At 47.0% G+C, this 16,387-nt stretch overlaps 1 protein-coding gene across 5 annotated transcripts in view; it reads left to right on the top strand.

Annotated features, from left to right (window-relative positions):
• The window catches only part of LOC138815348 (zinc finger homeobox protein 3-like), a 243,070-nt gene that overhangs the window by 146,813 nt on the left and 79,870 nt on the right, over positions 1-16,387 (top strand). For all 5 annotated transcript variants that reach the window (XR_011368300.1, XM_070004683.1, XM_070004680.1 and 2 more), the window contains exon 4: positions 806-1,037. Coding sequence is in view for 4 of the 5 variants with exons in the window: in XM_070004683.1 (XP_069860784.1) it covers positions 806-1,037 (232 nt within the window). In the remaining variant the exon portion in view is untranslated. The remainder of the gene's footprint in view (positions 1-805; positions 1,038-16,387) is intronic.

Raw genomic sequence — 16,387 nt, 5'->3', positions numbered from 1 at the left:
GCACCTGCGGCTCATTCCTGTAATCCTAGCTACTCAGGAGGCTGAGATCTGAGGATTACAGGTCAAAACCAGCCCAGGCAGAAAAGTCTGTGAGACTCTTATCTCCAACTAATCACAGAAAAAGCAGAAATAGAGCTGTGGCTCAAATGGTAGAGAGCTAGCCTTGAGCAAAAGAAGCTCAGGGACAGTGCCTAAGACCTGAGTTCAAGCCCCAGGACCAGCACCAAAACAACAACAACATCAAGTTATTTCTCCTATGGAATGCCCAACAGCAGCGTTGGCTGCTGACCGGGGATGCAGTAGGTGACCGCAGGTTAGGTCACCAGAGCAAAGTGTGGCTGGCTGGCTTTGCAAAGGGCCCAGCGGTACCATTTTAGTCTCTTTAGGCCCTACCATCTCACTTCAACAACTGTTCAACGCCAGTGTATAAAAACAGGCGGTGCAGTTCAGCCTGCCCACCCCATCCTAAATAAAGCAAGGCACTTTGGAGCATGAAAGGAAGAACATTTGAAATTGTGTGACACTGGGAAGGCCCAGTGGATGAGCCATTATGGGCCTTTGGGGAAGACAGGAATGTGTGTCCTATGCTGCTTGTCTCTAGGGAACTACTGGAGAAAGGGACACCTTTCAGCGAATGCAGAACTCCCCACCTAAGGACCCTTATCATCAACAGTTGTGCAGTTCACGGTCCTAATACGTCCCTGGTGGCGTGTCTCTGGCTACCGTGGGGACAGGGATGGGTTCTTGGCAGTGGCGGCTTCAAGTGGCTGACCCGGGGGTATGTCCCTCTCCTTTGTCCCCGCAGCACCTGCAGCAACATGAGAGTGGCGTGGAGGGCGAGAGCTGCTACTACCACTGCGTCCTGTGCAACTACTCCACAAAGGCCAAGCTGAACCTCATCCAGCACGTGCGTTCCATGAAGCACCAGCGCAGCGAGAGTCTGCGTAAGCTACAGCGGCTGCAGAAGGGCCTGCCCGAGGAGGACGAGGACCTGGGCCAGATCTTCACCATCCGCAGGTGTCCCTCCACTGACCCAGGTGAGGCATCTCACGAGCCCCTCAGGACAGGCTGGGTCTGGGCATGGGTCTTGATCCGCCTCCTGTGGACATCTTTCTGGGGGCCGATGTATTACCTGTGTAGCTGAGTGTCGGGTTCGACGGTGGCCCCTCTTCTGGACATTGTGTTCTTGAAAGAAGGGTCTCTTTGGTGCGTCCTTTTCAGAATCTTAGCACCACTTTACTTTGGGCATATACGCAACCACAAGGAAGTCACACCTACAGAGCAGGGCCACAGAGGATCTGTCCTTGGCTCCCAAAGTCCTCCTGCATGTCCATCATTGGTTCATCCTGACCAGGCAGATAGTATATTTTGGACCTTGATCGGTACTCAGTCTGGGTAAAATGAACTTCAGTGAGGATCAGAACCAGCACTTGTAAAAACCTCAGTTGTGTTCAAGAGCGAGTCCCACTGTTCTGTGAACCCTGATGTCACGAAGTCTACTTCCTGAAGTCTACACCTTGTGGCGGAACTCACCTGTTTTCTCCCTGCCCTCCTTCATCTCATCTGTAGTCACTTTTGTTTTCTTCCTCTTGTTTGTGACTCTTATTCTCATTGGGATGTCATGTCATAGAATTACCTCCTCTCCTCCGTGTTTTCAGCCTTTAGGTTTTCCTCTTATAACTTGGCAGCACAAGACAGTTGCTTGCATCTTTTATTTTTATCTTTATTGTTTTCTTGCCAGTCCTGGGGCTTGAACTCAGGGCCTGGTCAATGTCCCTGAGCGTCTTTCACTCAAGGCTAGCACTCTATCACTTGCATCACAGTGCCATTTCTGGCTTTTTCTGTTTCTGGGGTACTGAGAAATGGAACCCAGGGCTTCATGCATGCTAGGAACGCACTCTACCACTAAGCCACATTCTCAGCCGACTGTTTGCCTCTTTGAAACAATAAAGTAAGCCAGGTATGGTGAGGCACCCCTATAATCCCATCGCTGGGAAGGAGGATTTCCAGTTGGATGCCAGCCTAGGTTATGTAGAAGACCTGTCTCCAAAAACAAAGTCTCTTCTCTATCATCCTTGGGGAGAGAAAACCAAAGTCCTGTCTTAATCCTAAATCCCTATTGTTACTCTACAACTGAACCTTCAATGGTTCTCAAAGAGCCTATCGCTCGTCTTCCGCACCTCAGCCTGCCATCACCTGTTGCCATCTGTGTTGCATTTGTCAACTCAGAAGCTGGCCCTGCTCAGCCTAGTTCTTTACTTTCCCCAGTGTTTGAAAGAGTTGGCTCCTTCCTCCTGAGAGCTCTCTTCTCTTGGCTTTTAGGGCGTTTCTCTCTAGTCTTCCTGCTTCTTTTCACACTTGTCCATGCCTGTCCATGGCTCCTGGCCTCAGCCTTCCCCCCACACCCTCCACTAGCCCATAGGTCCGAGTCCTCCCTCCACGGCTCTTGAAGCTTGGTCCTCTGTGGCTGCCACACAACAGGAGCTTCTGGACACCGCACTGGCCCCACCTCAAGGACACTGAGCTCAAAGCTTATCCAGGCAGACTTGTTTTACCTTCCCGTGGCACCTTGTCTAAAGAAGTGACCCCACCAGCGTCTTGGTCTCCTGAAGTGTCTCCTCAGCCACTGAGCTATGTGGGCTTTTCATCTTTGTGCTGTGCGGGCTTTTAATCCTAGTGCTGTGCATTTGCGCTTTTTTTTTTTTTTTTTTTTTTTTTTTTTTCAGTTTTTCTAGGTGAAAAGTTAGGTTAAACCTTACGAAGAATGGTGTGGCCCAATCCCATCCCATTCCTCCAAATTTCAGCCTTCAGGTGTTTTCCTTGGAGACTTTTTTCCCGATATTTCCGTGCACATTTCTGCTACTGTTTCTTGCTTATTTTTGACACTTCATGCATTGTCTCTGGTTTTCTGCTCTGGACAATGTGGGTTTCACTAGCGTTAGTATTTTATGAACCCACTACTACCTGCTCTGTCTCTCTGTTTCTGTCTCTGTCTTCGTCTCTGTGTCTCTCTGTCTCTGTCTCTGTCTCTGTCTCTTCTCTCTCTCTCTCTCATACACACACATCTGCACATTCAAACAGATACCACCCACATCAACATCCTTTCCCCCTGGAATACACAGATGCTAGGCCTCTACCCAGCTCTGTCCCGTACATACTCAGCACACGCCACCAGCATGCAGCCTGCTGCAGCCTCTCACTCATCCACACAGCACACTGCATTGGCACCCCTCCTCCCCAACACCCCTGCCGGTACTCCATCGACACGGTCCCCGCGCGCTCACACTCCACACCCCTATGTACTAATCAGTTGCCTACCCCCATCTTGTAACCTCCCTGAGCACTCCATCCTCCCCTCCCTCCATCTTCCATTAGGACGAAATCATAATTTGGGGTTCTATTAATATTCAGTGTTTTCATTATTATAACTCTATAAATATTAATCACAGCCGAGCCATGTAGAGTTTTATAATTTCATTTACCTTCTTGTACAACTTTTTGTTTTCCCTGGTTTTTCTAGGTACCTATGATTAATTCATAGCCTTCCCGTGGCAGAGGAGACATTTCCTAATCTCCGATTGTTCTGTGTGCTCTGTGTTTCCATCAGCTTCACTTCCTCCTGGAGGTGCCCAGCCGAAGCCTTTCCCCCTCCCCGCTCCCGCTTTTACCCCATGGCTACTTTGTCCGTGGAAATAAAGCTGCAGTTCCCACTGTGGGACTGGCCCCCATATAGTAACTTTGCTGGGATGGTTGAGTTTGCTTATTTTGGTGAAAGGCAACATCTCCTGTCTTCTGACAGTCAATCCAAATCATCTCTTCAGGAAAGTGCTGTTAGCGTGACCAGGATAAGTTTTTTGTTTTTTTTTTAAATCACTTCCAAGTCACTACAAAGACGCTCCCTTCCCATGTATTTCCAGATGTCTGCTCTGGTTCAAGCCTAGACACTCCATCCCTGCAACTCCTGCTTAGTCTCTTAATTGCAACCTGCTGTACGAGTGTTCTCAGGAGTACAGTGGGGACCAGCACCCACAGACACTCGTCCATCCCCAAAGCCTCAGATCTTTGGGCCTCCTGGCTGTGGGGGCCCTGGTCCCACTGGAGTATGTTGGCCCCTGCTAGGTGCTGCTGCTTTCTGCTGTTCTGCTTTGAGGCATGTCACGGCATTCTCCATCTTTCTATCAACATGTGCAGGGCCGTTTCTTTCCCCGTGTGTGGCTCGTTTGGTTTTTGCCAGCTCTGTGCGTGTCATTGTGTCGAGCTTCCGAGAAAAGCTGGTCCCTTTCACCCCTCAGTTCTTTCTTTCCCTCTGCTCAGAATTCCCTTTTTTTATTAATGAGGTGCCCCAAACTAAACAGGGTACAGCTGCCATCTCACCCGGGTCTCTGGGCTGGAACAAGCAGTCCCCTGTTTTATAATGTAATGCTTCTATTGATGCAGTCTGCTCCTCTGCGCTGCCTTCTGGGCTCCTGTCATTTAATGCGTATTAGGGGCCTTGCTCCCTCCCGAAGTATGTGAACGACCTCAGCCCAGATGATAGACTTCCTCTCCGCACTTCCAGATCCTTTTGTACTGTCCTTGGCTTGCAGTCATGTTGTTGTTCCACCCGCGCCCTCCCACACACACGCTCTAGAGAGGTTTGTACTCCACCGACTGACGACACAGGGGCAGGCGATTAGGTAACACTCACCGCTGACGTGCACGGGAAACTTGGTTCTGTTCTAGAAATCTCTGTAAAAGAACACATCTTAAAACATATCCTCCCTGTCCCCCGGGTCATTGGCTCTTAAAAACTTGAAAGCATCTCTCAAGAAAGGGGACACGTGGAGGCTGATAGAACTGAAGATCTGAGATCACCAGCCTCGTACTTGTAAACATGGACTTTGGAAAAGCACTCCTGCTTCTCTCCTCCTTCACTGAAGGATTGGGACACAGTCCTCCAGCTAGAAGCGTCCTTTGCATGGTGGATGGAGCACAAGGAAGCCTTTGGGCCTCCCTGGGGGCCCTGCTTGCTCTGTCTGAGCTCAGACACTGGACACCAGTGGTGCTGCTGTACCGTCCCTAGATAATAATGGTGTTCTTCCTCTTCTCTTCTTTTCCTGTCCTCTTCTTTGGTTCATCTGCCACAGCCATCATCAGGCACTTCTCGTCTGGGCTCTGGGCCTCCTACCCAGTTTTCTGGTACTGCTATGAGTTCGTACGAGGGATGGCAGCCTCTCTGGAATGGTGTCTTCTCTTTCTGTTGCTCGGCTTACCTGTCTGCCAACCAGCCAGGTTCTCCATGCAGCCTGCTCTCCTATAGGAACCTGTTGGTCTGAGGAATGCACCGAAGTCCAGGAAATTGTGAAGGTTCCTCCATCCTTTAGAACTTTCTGGGAATGGCTGCAGTTGGCTGCCGCTGCTGATGGCTGCACAAGACCCTTACGAGGTCTCATGGGCCAGTGCGTCACATGTGGGTGCTGTCCTGGGCCAGAGGGAGAAGGCCTGGCTGCTGTACTCGTGTGTAGCCTCACTCAGGTGAGCAGGCTGGCTGGGGTCTGGGCTGTGTAGTCCCCAGCCTAGGGTAAACACACACTTGCGTGGTCAGTCTGCCTGTTTGTAAAGGTGACTCAGTAGTTGACTTCTTGCTTAGCATGCACAGGCCCTCATTTCAATCCCTAACACAGCCCCCACCAAAGATAAAAGATAAAAATGACTTAGAAATATACACCTTGGAAAACAGCCTAACCAGGTGAAGATCTCTCTCCATTTTTTATCTGCAGGACTGAAAGGGTAGGGGTTGGGGGTGTCTCTTGACTTCATGGGGATCTGTGGTTTTTCTTTTTTTCACTTCATTCCCCCAGACCTCCTTCCCATCTTCTCCTCCACCTCCCACCCCCCCTCCCCCTCCACCCCCCACCCTCACCCCAGCTCCGTGCAGTGTGCCGTATCTGTATCTATCTCTCGACTGCTGGCCTTGGCTGTCTGCTTCCCTTTAGTGGACTCGAAGTTCTAGGAAGATGGAAAGCTCGCATGGGTGGGTCACGTGTAGGATCACCTTCCCTGTTTACTTATTAAAAAGACATTTCTGGCTCCCGGGTGAAACTGTAGTTAATTTCGCTGTATCAGTGCTGGAAGCTTCAAGAATACAAGGAGCCCATTGTGTTTCTGCTGTTGGCCTGACTCCTCCCTCCTCCTCTTCCTCCTCTTGTTTTCTCTCACTCCCCTCGCCTTAGTTACATTTAATTTCATATAGACAAAGATTTTCAAGCTTCCTACACTGCAATTACATCAAACAGTTCTTTGTTAAGGGCCTACTACATGTAAGGCATGCTGTGAATTGGGGGATGTAGCCGCTGTCTACTCTGGGCCGCTGGCACAGATAAACTGGTTAATAGACTAACTCAGGCACTTAAGGCGATTGGGCTCTGACTCGGTTTACAGAGAACATGAGCGTTCAGAATTTAAGGCACTGTTGCTCCGAGCAAAAGACAGCATTGCCCCTTGACTGGTGCACATCCTAGGCTTTCAAGGGAGTGAATTTCTGGGATCGGGGAGGCTTGCCAGGCCATGATGAGATTTTGGTGATGACCTTTACTGTAACACTCTCTGGCTTTGCTTAGAGGATCTTTTTGTTTTTGCCAATTTGAACTCAGGGCCTGGGCTCTGTCCCTGAACTTTCTTTTGCTACCACTTCCGGCCTTTTCTGTGTATGTGGTACTGAAGAATCGAACACAGGGCTTCATGCATACAAGGCACTAAGCCACATTCCCAGCCCAGGGTCTTTTCTTTTAAACCAAGTTTGAGTAAGTGGTACGTAAATCACACAGCTTATAAGGACAAGAAAATAAATCATTTTCAGCTTTCTCATTTGACTTTTTCTCATTTGACAATTTTTTTTTTTTTGGGGTCCGGTCGTGGGGCCTGAACTCTGGGCCTGGGCGCTGTCCCTCAGCTCTTCAGCTCAAGGCTAGCGCTCTACCACTTGAGCCACAGCGCCACTTCCAGCTTTTTTCTTTTTGCTTATGTGGTGCTGAGGAATCGAACCCAGGGCCTTGGGCATGCAAGGCAAGCGCTCTACCACTGAGCCACCTTCCCAGCCCTCATTTGACAATTTTTTTTCACAGTTGGCAGAAGGGTGCACTCTAAATATGAGGCACACCCTTAAAATGTGTGTGTGTGTGTGTGTGTGTGTGTGTGTGTGTGTGTGTGTGTGTGTGTGTGTGTGTGTGTGTGTGTGTGTGTGTGTGTGTGTGTGTGTGTGTGTGTGTGTGTGTGTGTGTGTGTGTGTGTTGGTTGTGGTGCTTGAACTCTGGGCCTGGGTACTGTCCCTCAGCTCTTCAGCTCAAGTCAAGTACTCTGCTATGTGAGCCATGGCAGTGTTTCCAGTTTTCTGGTGGTTAACTGGTGGTTAATTGGAGATAAGACTCTCACGGACTTTCCTGCCCAGGATGGCTTTGAACTGCGATCCTCAGATCTCAGCCTCTTGAGTAGCTAAGATTACAGGCGTGAGCCACTGGTGCCTGGATGGGATTTCTTAATGTTCAGTCAAAGAGTGTCAGACATATAACAAGAGCTCAAATGATGATAGTGCTTGTGAATAGATATTTGTAGCAGCACATCAACATGCCAAGAAGTGGATCCTGACTGTCTTTTGTTTGTGAGATGGTTTTCCGTTTGTCAGTGTGAGGCATTTGTAGTTCAGTTGCGTCTGATCTTTCTGCATTCTGCATCCCCACAAAGAGGCCATGAGTAGTTCTCAGGGTGTGCACTATCTTGTTTTTCTGTTGGAACAGAGTTCTTGATTTGCCTTAATTAGTCCTCTAACAATCTACAAAGGTCAGTGCCAATTGCCTGTTCATTTACATTTGTAATTGTGATGGCTTCTGATTACATATTCCTTGTCTCAGTCCTTCCTCTGAGTAGAGCAAGAGTATCCTCCCCTCCCCTTCTCCATAGTACTCACACTCAATCGCACATTTGCACGGGCATGCCCATCCGCACAGAGTGCAAGCTGACTATGTGACTTCTTCTCATACAAGCACCCTTTTTCACGGTGGCCTGGCCTTCTCTAGAATGTCATTGTCCCATGGAAAGGCACCTTGGAGAGCCTCTCGCCTCTGAGCTAGAGATATAATGAAGCCAGAGTCAGGGAAATTACGTCAGTACCAGGCAAGAAATCTGAGAGCCATTATCCAGGAGCCTTCTTGAACTGGGTAATTAAGGGCAATTAAACTTTTCTGCTGGCTCTCTGTAAAATATGCTAATGCTCTAAACTCTGCTGGAAGGTGGACTTAGGGAGAGTACTGCTTCATTGCTGTCACTTACCGCAGGCCTGGAAGGGTCTCCCAGGTCAGCATGTGACATGTCCAAGATGGCCACTTGGGGATTGGGTCCAGGGTCTGTCTGCAGCTTCCTAACCCAACCTATATGCCCTCTCTGTGCACCAGAGAGAAGAAGCATCCAGCCCTGGGGGCAGTAGTAGCACTTGATGGTTCTCATTAAATTTGTCCTTTCTTAGTCTGGCTTTGTTTTTGTAGGGTGACCTGAGCCAACAGAGTTGCTTTGGTATCTCACACTGGAGCACAGACACATGCTACCTTGCCACGCTGCATTGTTCCTGGCTGTAGGCACCAGTGTGACTTTGGTCCCATCTCCTTGAGTGGAGGTAGCAGTGTGTGTCCTCATTGATGGCCATCAGCCCACTCAGAGGGGCACAGTGATGGGGCTGCTCCCTATGAGGCATGATGTACCAGGTGGCACAGCATGAGGACTAACAGTTTGGGGCGGGGGAGAAAAATGGTGCCAGCTGGAGTTAGGGGAGGCCTTGCGGGGTGTTTGTGTTGAGGGATGAGCATTAGGGATCTGCTGTATCTAAGCATGGCAGAAACTCCAGTTGGCCAATCAGAGCCCAGAAACATAGGAACTCCCAGTGGAACTGTAGAATATGTTACGTTGGTGAAACCTCTACCCCACAGTATTCTATATGGCCTTGGTCAAGGGTATCCTGGGATTCTGAAAGCGTAAGACATGGCCCTAAATTGAATGTGGATTGTATAAATAGCCAATAAGAGATGATGATGATGATGATGATGATGATGATGATGATGATGATGATGATGATGATGATGATGATTTGTGCCAATACTGGGGCTTCAACTCAGAGCCCATTTGCTGTCCTTTAGCTCTTTTTGCTCAAAGCTACTGCTCTACCTCTTGAGCCACAGCTTCACTTCAAAGCTCAATCCTTAGATCTCAGCCTCCTGAGTAGCTAGGATTACAAGTGTGAGCCACCAGTACCCAGCCATGAAAGAGATGTTTTGACAAGTTTGGGGTGGGGGTGGGGGATCCTGCCTTCCATTTTCTTGGACAGAAGAGACTTGGTGGCAGGAAGCTGTAGCCATTCCTTCTGTCACACACAGGGACTTCTGTCACACTGATTCCCAACCTTAGCCTCTGCATGTGACACCTCCTTCACTGTACCAATGTCTTTTTTCCTGAGAAATAATAATGTTGCCTTTGGGCGCATCCAGAGAATCCATTTCTGGGGCTACTTACATCACATATGAAACTTGTTCCCAACCTTGGTAGGAGGCCAGGGAAGAAATAGAGCATGTACCTCTCTGCTTACAGAAATAGATCAAGGCTGCTTCTCCGGCCTACGGATATTAAGGAACCCCCTTCAAACTATGACCCAATTATGAGAATTACAGTTCCAAATGGTTTTTTTTTAACCCCCCTCAAACACTAACTAGCAGTGTCAATTTTGTGGCCTTCCTTGCAAATCAGCATAAGCATTGTGACTGTATTTACCTGGTTCTTGCAGAGAAGTTTCTCCAGGTCCTGTAGAACATTAAATGAAATCAAAGTTCATTTCCCCCATCATGGTAACCAGATTGCTAGTGCTTTATATACATAGCATATATGTGTGTATATGTGTGTGTGTGTGTGTGTGTGTGTGTGTGTGTGTGTGTGTGTATGCACACATACACACCTCATGTACACATGAGGATCGTGGTGACTCCTTGGATAGTGTGGGATTACACAAGAGTCCACAACATCATACCGGATAGTGCTGGATTCATCGCTGGAAGCTCAGGTTTTCAGAAGCCTGGGACCAAGTGGGGGCTGGATTCCTCATAGTGTGTTTCAGTTGTGTGTCTGCTGCCTGCTGGCCTCCAGGGGGCTCTATGCTTTTTGCCTCTCTTTTGCTCTCCATCCTTCCCTTTCTCTATATAGGAGAAATATGTCTTTAGCAAAGCATTTAATTTTGCCACTTACATCTTTTTCCATTAGCAGTTTTGAGGGACTTTGAAAGGACTTTGTAAAGATGTGTTTTTCAGAGTAGATGTTGAAGGGCTTTTTTAATAGTTACCTCACAAGTATTTTGAGACCTTTGGTGTGTATATGCTAATAAAAGGAGCTATTTATTGCATTTTAAAGATCCTTTGACCTCTGTTCTAATTAGAATATTAAAAGTTGGACCGTAAGTGATATTCTTGGAACAGGCCTGTGTGTTGTTTTAACCCAAAATTTTATCTAGCATTGTCATTTTTTAATCATAGTCTGAGAGGAACTTGTTCATTTTTTTTCTCACGCTGTTTTCATTGGCTTGGGCTTTTTCCTTATCTAACCTCTTCCTGTTCCTTTCCCCGTGCCCATCCGTTCTCTAGGTGGGGCAGTGGGGGGGGAGGGGCGGAAGTGGCCACGCTGACTCTCCTTGTTCCTAGAAAAGAACCATGTCTGGGGAGCTGTGGCTGGGCTAGCAGTGGAATTGTTTCGTCCTGCAAACACTGACCCTGTCCTTAGGATGGCCAGGTGTTGCCAGAAAGTCTGGGGAGTCAGCCAGCAGTAGAAAACAGTCTGCACTTTCTCCTGTTCCTTGTGAAGAGGGCAAACACCAAATAAATACAGGATGTCAGGTGCACGGAATGCTATAAAAAGAGAGTCCCGCGAGACGCAGGCGCAGGCAGACGAGGGGTTGGTTTGTCATGTACAAAGTCTCTTGAGGAGGTGAATGAAGAGGCAGTGAGGGAAAGTACCCCACTGAGGGCCAGCCCCATTGTCCAGCTGAAGACTGGCAGTGGCTAAAGAGGAAACAAGATGGGGCGGGAGGGTGGAGGGTGCCCAGAGGTCAGTTCCCTGAACTCTGGCCGGTCAAGAGAGCATTTGGAGTTTGTTACCAACAAGTTGGGGAAGTTGCTTTGCGTGGTGGTGCATACCTGTAATCTCAGCACTCTGGAGGATCTTGTGCTCAAGGCTACCTTGAGCTGTATAGTGAGCATGGGCTACATCATGAGATCTTTAAAAACAAACACACAAAAAGCTGGGAAAGCCCTGAGCAGGGCAGAATGACAGTGACTTTCCCTGTTCAGGTTACATGCCCACACGTCTACTGATGCTCAGGCATGTGTTCTATCCCTCAGCTTCAACCTCATTGTCGTTGTCAGGACAGGGCAGCATACCACTGTGTGCCTTCTTTCCAGAAACCAGGACAATCTCCAGGGGAAGAAGGCAGGTTGCCTCTACCTTGAGCAGCACGGAGTCCAGTCATGTACTCTTGGCACCCGCACAGCTCTGAGGGGTTCTCTGCTTTAGCCCAGGAGCTGGCAGGGTTTTTCCCATAAACAACAGCATCCATGCTGGGTGACTCAATGCCCACGTACCAAGCACAGGGAAGATATTACCTTGAGGATGAGTTTTCTACCATGATGCAAATACCAGGTCAGATGAACAGTAAGTTGACCAGTCGTCAAGGGCAATGCTAGACGAGTGCACACTTAGAACCTTCTCTGCAGCCCACCCTCTTCCCTGGGGGTCACGTTCTGAAGAACATCTTAGGGTATAAGATCGGGCTTTTTTTTCTAGGACAGAGTGCCTCAGCACCTTGTTCTCTTGATGTCCCCAGTACTGCAAGACTAGAGGTCACTGTCGCATCCTGGAGGCCTGATGACCCACGTCTGGCTTCTGTGACTAGCTGACCTTGGACAGGCAAGTCTGATCTAGTTCTGCAGCCATTTCTTTCTTGGTGGACATGTTCCCAGGCATTGGGTGGATCTGAAGATGTCCTTAGACCATGTCAGACCAGGGAGATTTGCTCCATACGGAACTGTTTTCTCTAGGCCTTTCTTTAATCAGAAATCTAGCCCTTTTTTCCCCCTGTATGGTTTGGTGTGGGGGAGTAGGGAGATACAGTGGATGGGGAGAGGTAGGGCTTCTACTCACTTCTCTAAGGCACCTTTGTAAAGACTCAGGAGAAAAGGACGTTGGCATGCATAAATATATGTATTTATGTATTATATATGTGTAATGGGTATTTGGAAAGAATGTTTCAGCCACACCTGGCTGCCGTGTGTGTGTGTGTGTGTGTGTGTGAGAGAGAGAGAGAGAGAGAGAGGACAAATTTAATTTGTTTCAAAAATCTAGCCACAGGCAGCTTTTCGGCTTTTCTGTTCATCTCTTTAGGGGTGGGGGAAAATTGCAAAAGGGAGGCAAGCTATGGTTTGCATTTGTTTTCTTCTAGATTTGAGCAGCCAGGAGAAGAAAGATTATCTCTAAAGGATATGAAAGGTTTAATCATTTTAATTTTGTTTTTATTAAAGTTTATCATAACTCCCCCCCCCCAACATGCCCTGGTAGAACAGAAGGGGAGAAGGGGAGGTTATATAAATATACAGAAACACCCCCAAGCATTGGGTTAATAAAAATCTCCAGTGGGCAGTGCCTTGTGGGGAGGAAGTGGTTGGATTTCTGGGGATGATAAACTGACCAGAGAAGGCTGAGACACCCCTGAATTGTTGCTCCATCTCAGGGGCTTGGCCACCTCCAGCAGCTGATGCCTTAGGAGCTCATAGTTTTCATTAAGCTGGAAGGAAATCAGCTCCAATTGTTGACCTAGCTATCATGACTCTCAAGCCAGCCTAGATCCTCAAGCCATTTGTTGTTAAAGAAGTCAAGATTTATAACGAACACGAAGATTTGCTCCTGTTGACTTCTTCCATGCCTACCATCACAACGAAGTATTTGAACCCAGATATTTTAGAGACTTGCTTTGGGCACAAACCTCTGAAGTTGCTTGCACACACTTGTTTGTATAAAACAGCAAAGCAGGGATAAAGATAATCTTTAATTTGAGGGTAGAGCCGGGCGCTGGTGGCTCACGCCTGTAATCCTAGCTACTCAGGAGGCTGAGATCTGAGGATTATGGTTCAAAGCCAGCCCGGGCAGGAATGACCATGAGACTCCTATCTCCAATAAACCACCAGAAAACCGGAAGTGGCGCTATGGCTCAAGCAGTAGAGCGCTCACCTTGAGCTGAAGCGCTGAGGGACAGCGCCCAGGCCCAGAGTTCAAGCCCCATGACCGACAAAAAATAAATAAATAAAATAAAAATAATTTGGGGGTAGGAAAAAACCCCATCCTATAACTGGTGGTAAAACTGAGCAGGATCCTAGGTGAGTAGAACTTGGGTTTATTTTCCCTTTGAAGAACAGAAAACGGGGTGCAGCTAAGCCACATGGGTTTCCGCGCAGTATCCCCACTCCTCCAAGGCTGGAAAAACCCTTGAAGTCAAGCATGTTCTGGGTGCTGCTCTAAGACCTAGAGAAAGATCCTCACCATTCCCTTCTTGCCAAAGCCAGAAACTTACCTCACAAGTTCTAGAGACTGTTGTAAGTAGTGGAATGGAGCATAGACATCTCATTGAGCCCTGACCTAAGCTGGCAGTTCACTAGCTCTACTCTAGTAGTTCAGTCTTCAAAAGTTATCTTTTAAGGTCTCTGGGTAGCTAGGTATCTGGACTGTGCTATTAGCACCGAGTGTCCCATTGATTCAGGCTCCTCTCTGCGTGGCTGGGCTCAGTACTAACCCAGGTCTCTCCCTGTGAAGATACACACCTAGGACCTGGGCCTTGCCCAGCTGGCTGTGTTCCAGATGGAGAGTGAACCCAGCGACCCCCACGGCCCATAGTTTTGGAATTCTTTTAGGGGAGTAACCTGAGCCAGCCAAGGGCAAGTTTGCTTGGTTAGTCCCAACTGCAGTTGTAGAAACACCACACAGCCCATCCTTCATGAGCGTCTTGATAGGAGCCTGTGACAGCAGTTAGACATACAGAACGAGGAGCCCAAGGTTGGATGGACACTTAGAGAAATTCTACTGTGGCATGAAGTCTTGGTGCCTCATTTCTGAAGCTATGAACCATACATACAATCGATCGTTATTTGGGCATGAGCTGTCGTTTACAGAGATGTCCCATGATTGGCTTAAGGAAGTTAATTTTTTCCTTTGGGAAGAGGGCAGTCAGGTCCAGGAGGGAAGGTCCTACTGAATCAGTTGGCACCTGATTTCCATTGGTCTTCCCACAGATCTTCTCCCCACGCTTACTGCCTCTTCATGGTCCTAGGATGGCGTAGCTCCAAAGTAGGATAATGAAAGAGTGACAGTACCCATGCCACCCTGCCCATCTCTCTAAAAAGTTTACCTTGAAGCCCCGCCTCTTCTTACATCTCATTGGTTGGGACTTCAGTCATATGATTGTCATGGTGCACTGCAGCTAATACATTGTTCTTACCTGAGGACAATGTGCCCTGAATAAATGAGTGTTCTCTTTGCAATGAACAGTTATTAGGAAGGCAATTAGAAGGCCCGGCCATACGTCTTTTAAGAGATAAGGAGGGGATTAAGTAAACTGTGTTACAATTACGTGATGGAAATCTAGGTGGCCATTAAGAATAATGCTGATTAATATTTAAGGATATGGAAGAAAAGCTCCACAGGCTGAGGGAGGCAGGACACAAAACTCTGAATAATTGCCCTGATTTCCTTTAAAATGTATATAAATATACTGAGATGCTCCAACTGATTATGGAGGGGTTTTGTTTCCTTCATACTTCTTTTCTATTTTCACGATTTTTCAACAATAGGCACTTATTCCTTTTATGATCAAGAAAAAAATTGGCAAACTTTAAGTGTTAGGAGTAGAGAACCTGGTAATTACTACCTCGTATATGAAATATACTTGATGGAAAAGCTGGAATGAGTAATAAAGGGGAAGATCTATAAACATGTGGTGATAATGGAATGATGCCGAGTCGCTGTAGTGCTACGGGTTCATGGAGAACAAATCCATCATGCTAATAAGATAAAATGAAATAATGTACGTAGATTCTCATTGAAATGAGAAGTTATACAAATGCAAATGTATATTCTGGGGGCTCTAAATGTACATCAGAAACATCGTTTTCTCAGAGTGTCCTTTTGAAGTTATTAAATGGCTATTTCTCCCTCATTTTTGCATTGGAAACTTTGGGGGCATGTTGAGCTTTATAGCCGTTAATTAAACTCCTCTGTCTCTCTGTCTTTCTGTCTCTCTGTCTCTCTGTCTCTCTGTCTCTCTGTCTCTCCCCCTCCCCCACCCCCCCCCTCTCTCTCTCTCACACACACACACACACACACAGATATAGATGATCCATGGTAAACAACAGATTACGGAACACGACAGTTAGTATCATGGGCCTTTCTCCATGTGAGGGATTCTTGGGTTGGCTGATGATTAAGGTTCTAGGAGAGGGTCAGGCTGCACCTGGAAAAATGGATGATTAATGAATGCTAGATGATCTTGCAGGAAGGACCTCAGGTGTTTAGTGAGGTCATTCTAACTAGAGGGAAGATCTGGGGCAAAGACCAAAAATCATCTCATTTTCATTATCTTTTGAAACTTGGTTTGCTCATTTCCCCCTCTGTTCTTTGAAAGATGAAAGATTGTAAGTGTAAATATCATGGATGCATTAAAAACAATTTCACAAAAACTTCTACATTCCTGTAATTCAGAACATAGAAGGAAATTTTCATGTGTTGATCTTTGGTAGATATACTGAGAGCTAGGTGTGGTGCTATGTACCTATAATCATAGTACTCCGGAGGCTGATTCTGGAGGATTGTAAGTTAGAAGCCAGTCAGAACCAACTTAAGAGTAGATTTCGGACATGCTACCCATGAATGTCTAAATATAAATGCGTATTCCCTAAGAACAAGGATATTACTTCATATAATCTGAGTACAATTACCAAAATCAGAAAGTTAACACCAATATATTCAAAACTATAAGGTAATCCTCGGGTCTTATTCTGAAATTTCTCGCTAATATTCTTTGTAGGAAAAGAATATCCCGCAGCACAAGTTGTATGTGACTATTGTGTCTCTTTAATGCTCTTTTGCCTAGCATAGTTCCTTAATCTCTCCCTTATCTTTTATATTCTTGATGAATTGGAAAAAGAACAGTTATTTTATAATTTCCTTATGATTTAGAATCATCATTCTGGTAGAAATTCTAAAATGTATGAAGAATTCTTATCTAATACACAGGAAGTGTATGGTACCCATTTGTCTCTTTATTAGTGGAATCAACTTCAGT

This window comes from Dipodomys merriami, unplaced genomic scaffold (genome assembly GCF_024711535.1).
Source record: "Dipodomys merriami isolate MVZ:Mamm:240054 unplaced genomic scaffold, mDipMer1.0.p SCAF_64, whole genome shotgun sequence".
NCBI lineage: Eukaryota > Metazoa > Chordata > Mammalia > Rodentia > Heteromyidae > Dipodomys > Dipodomys merriami.
Note: the sequence above shows the minus strand (reverse complement) of the source record. Positions and strands in the feature narration are given on the sequence as shown.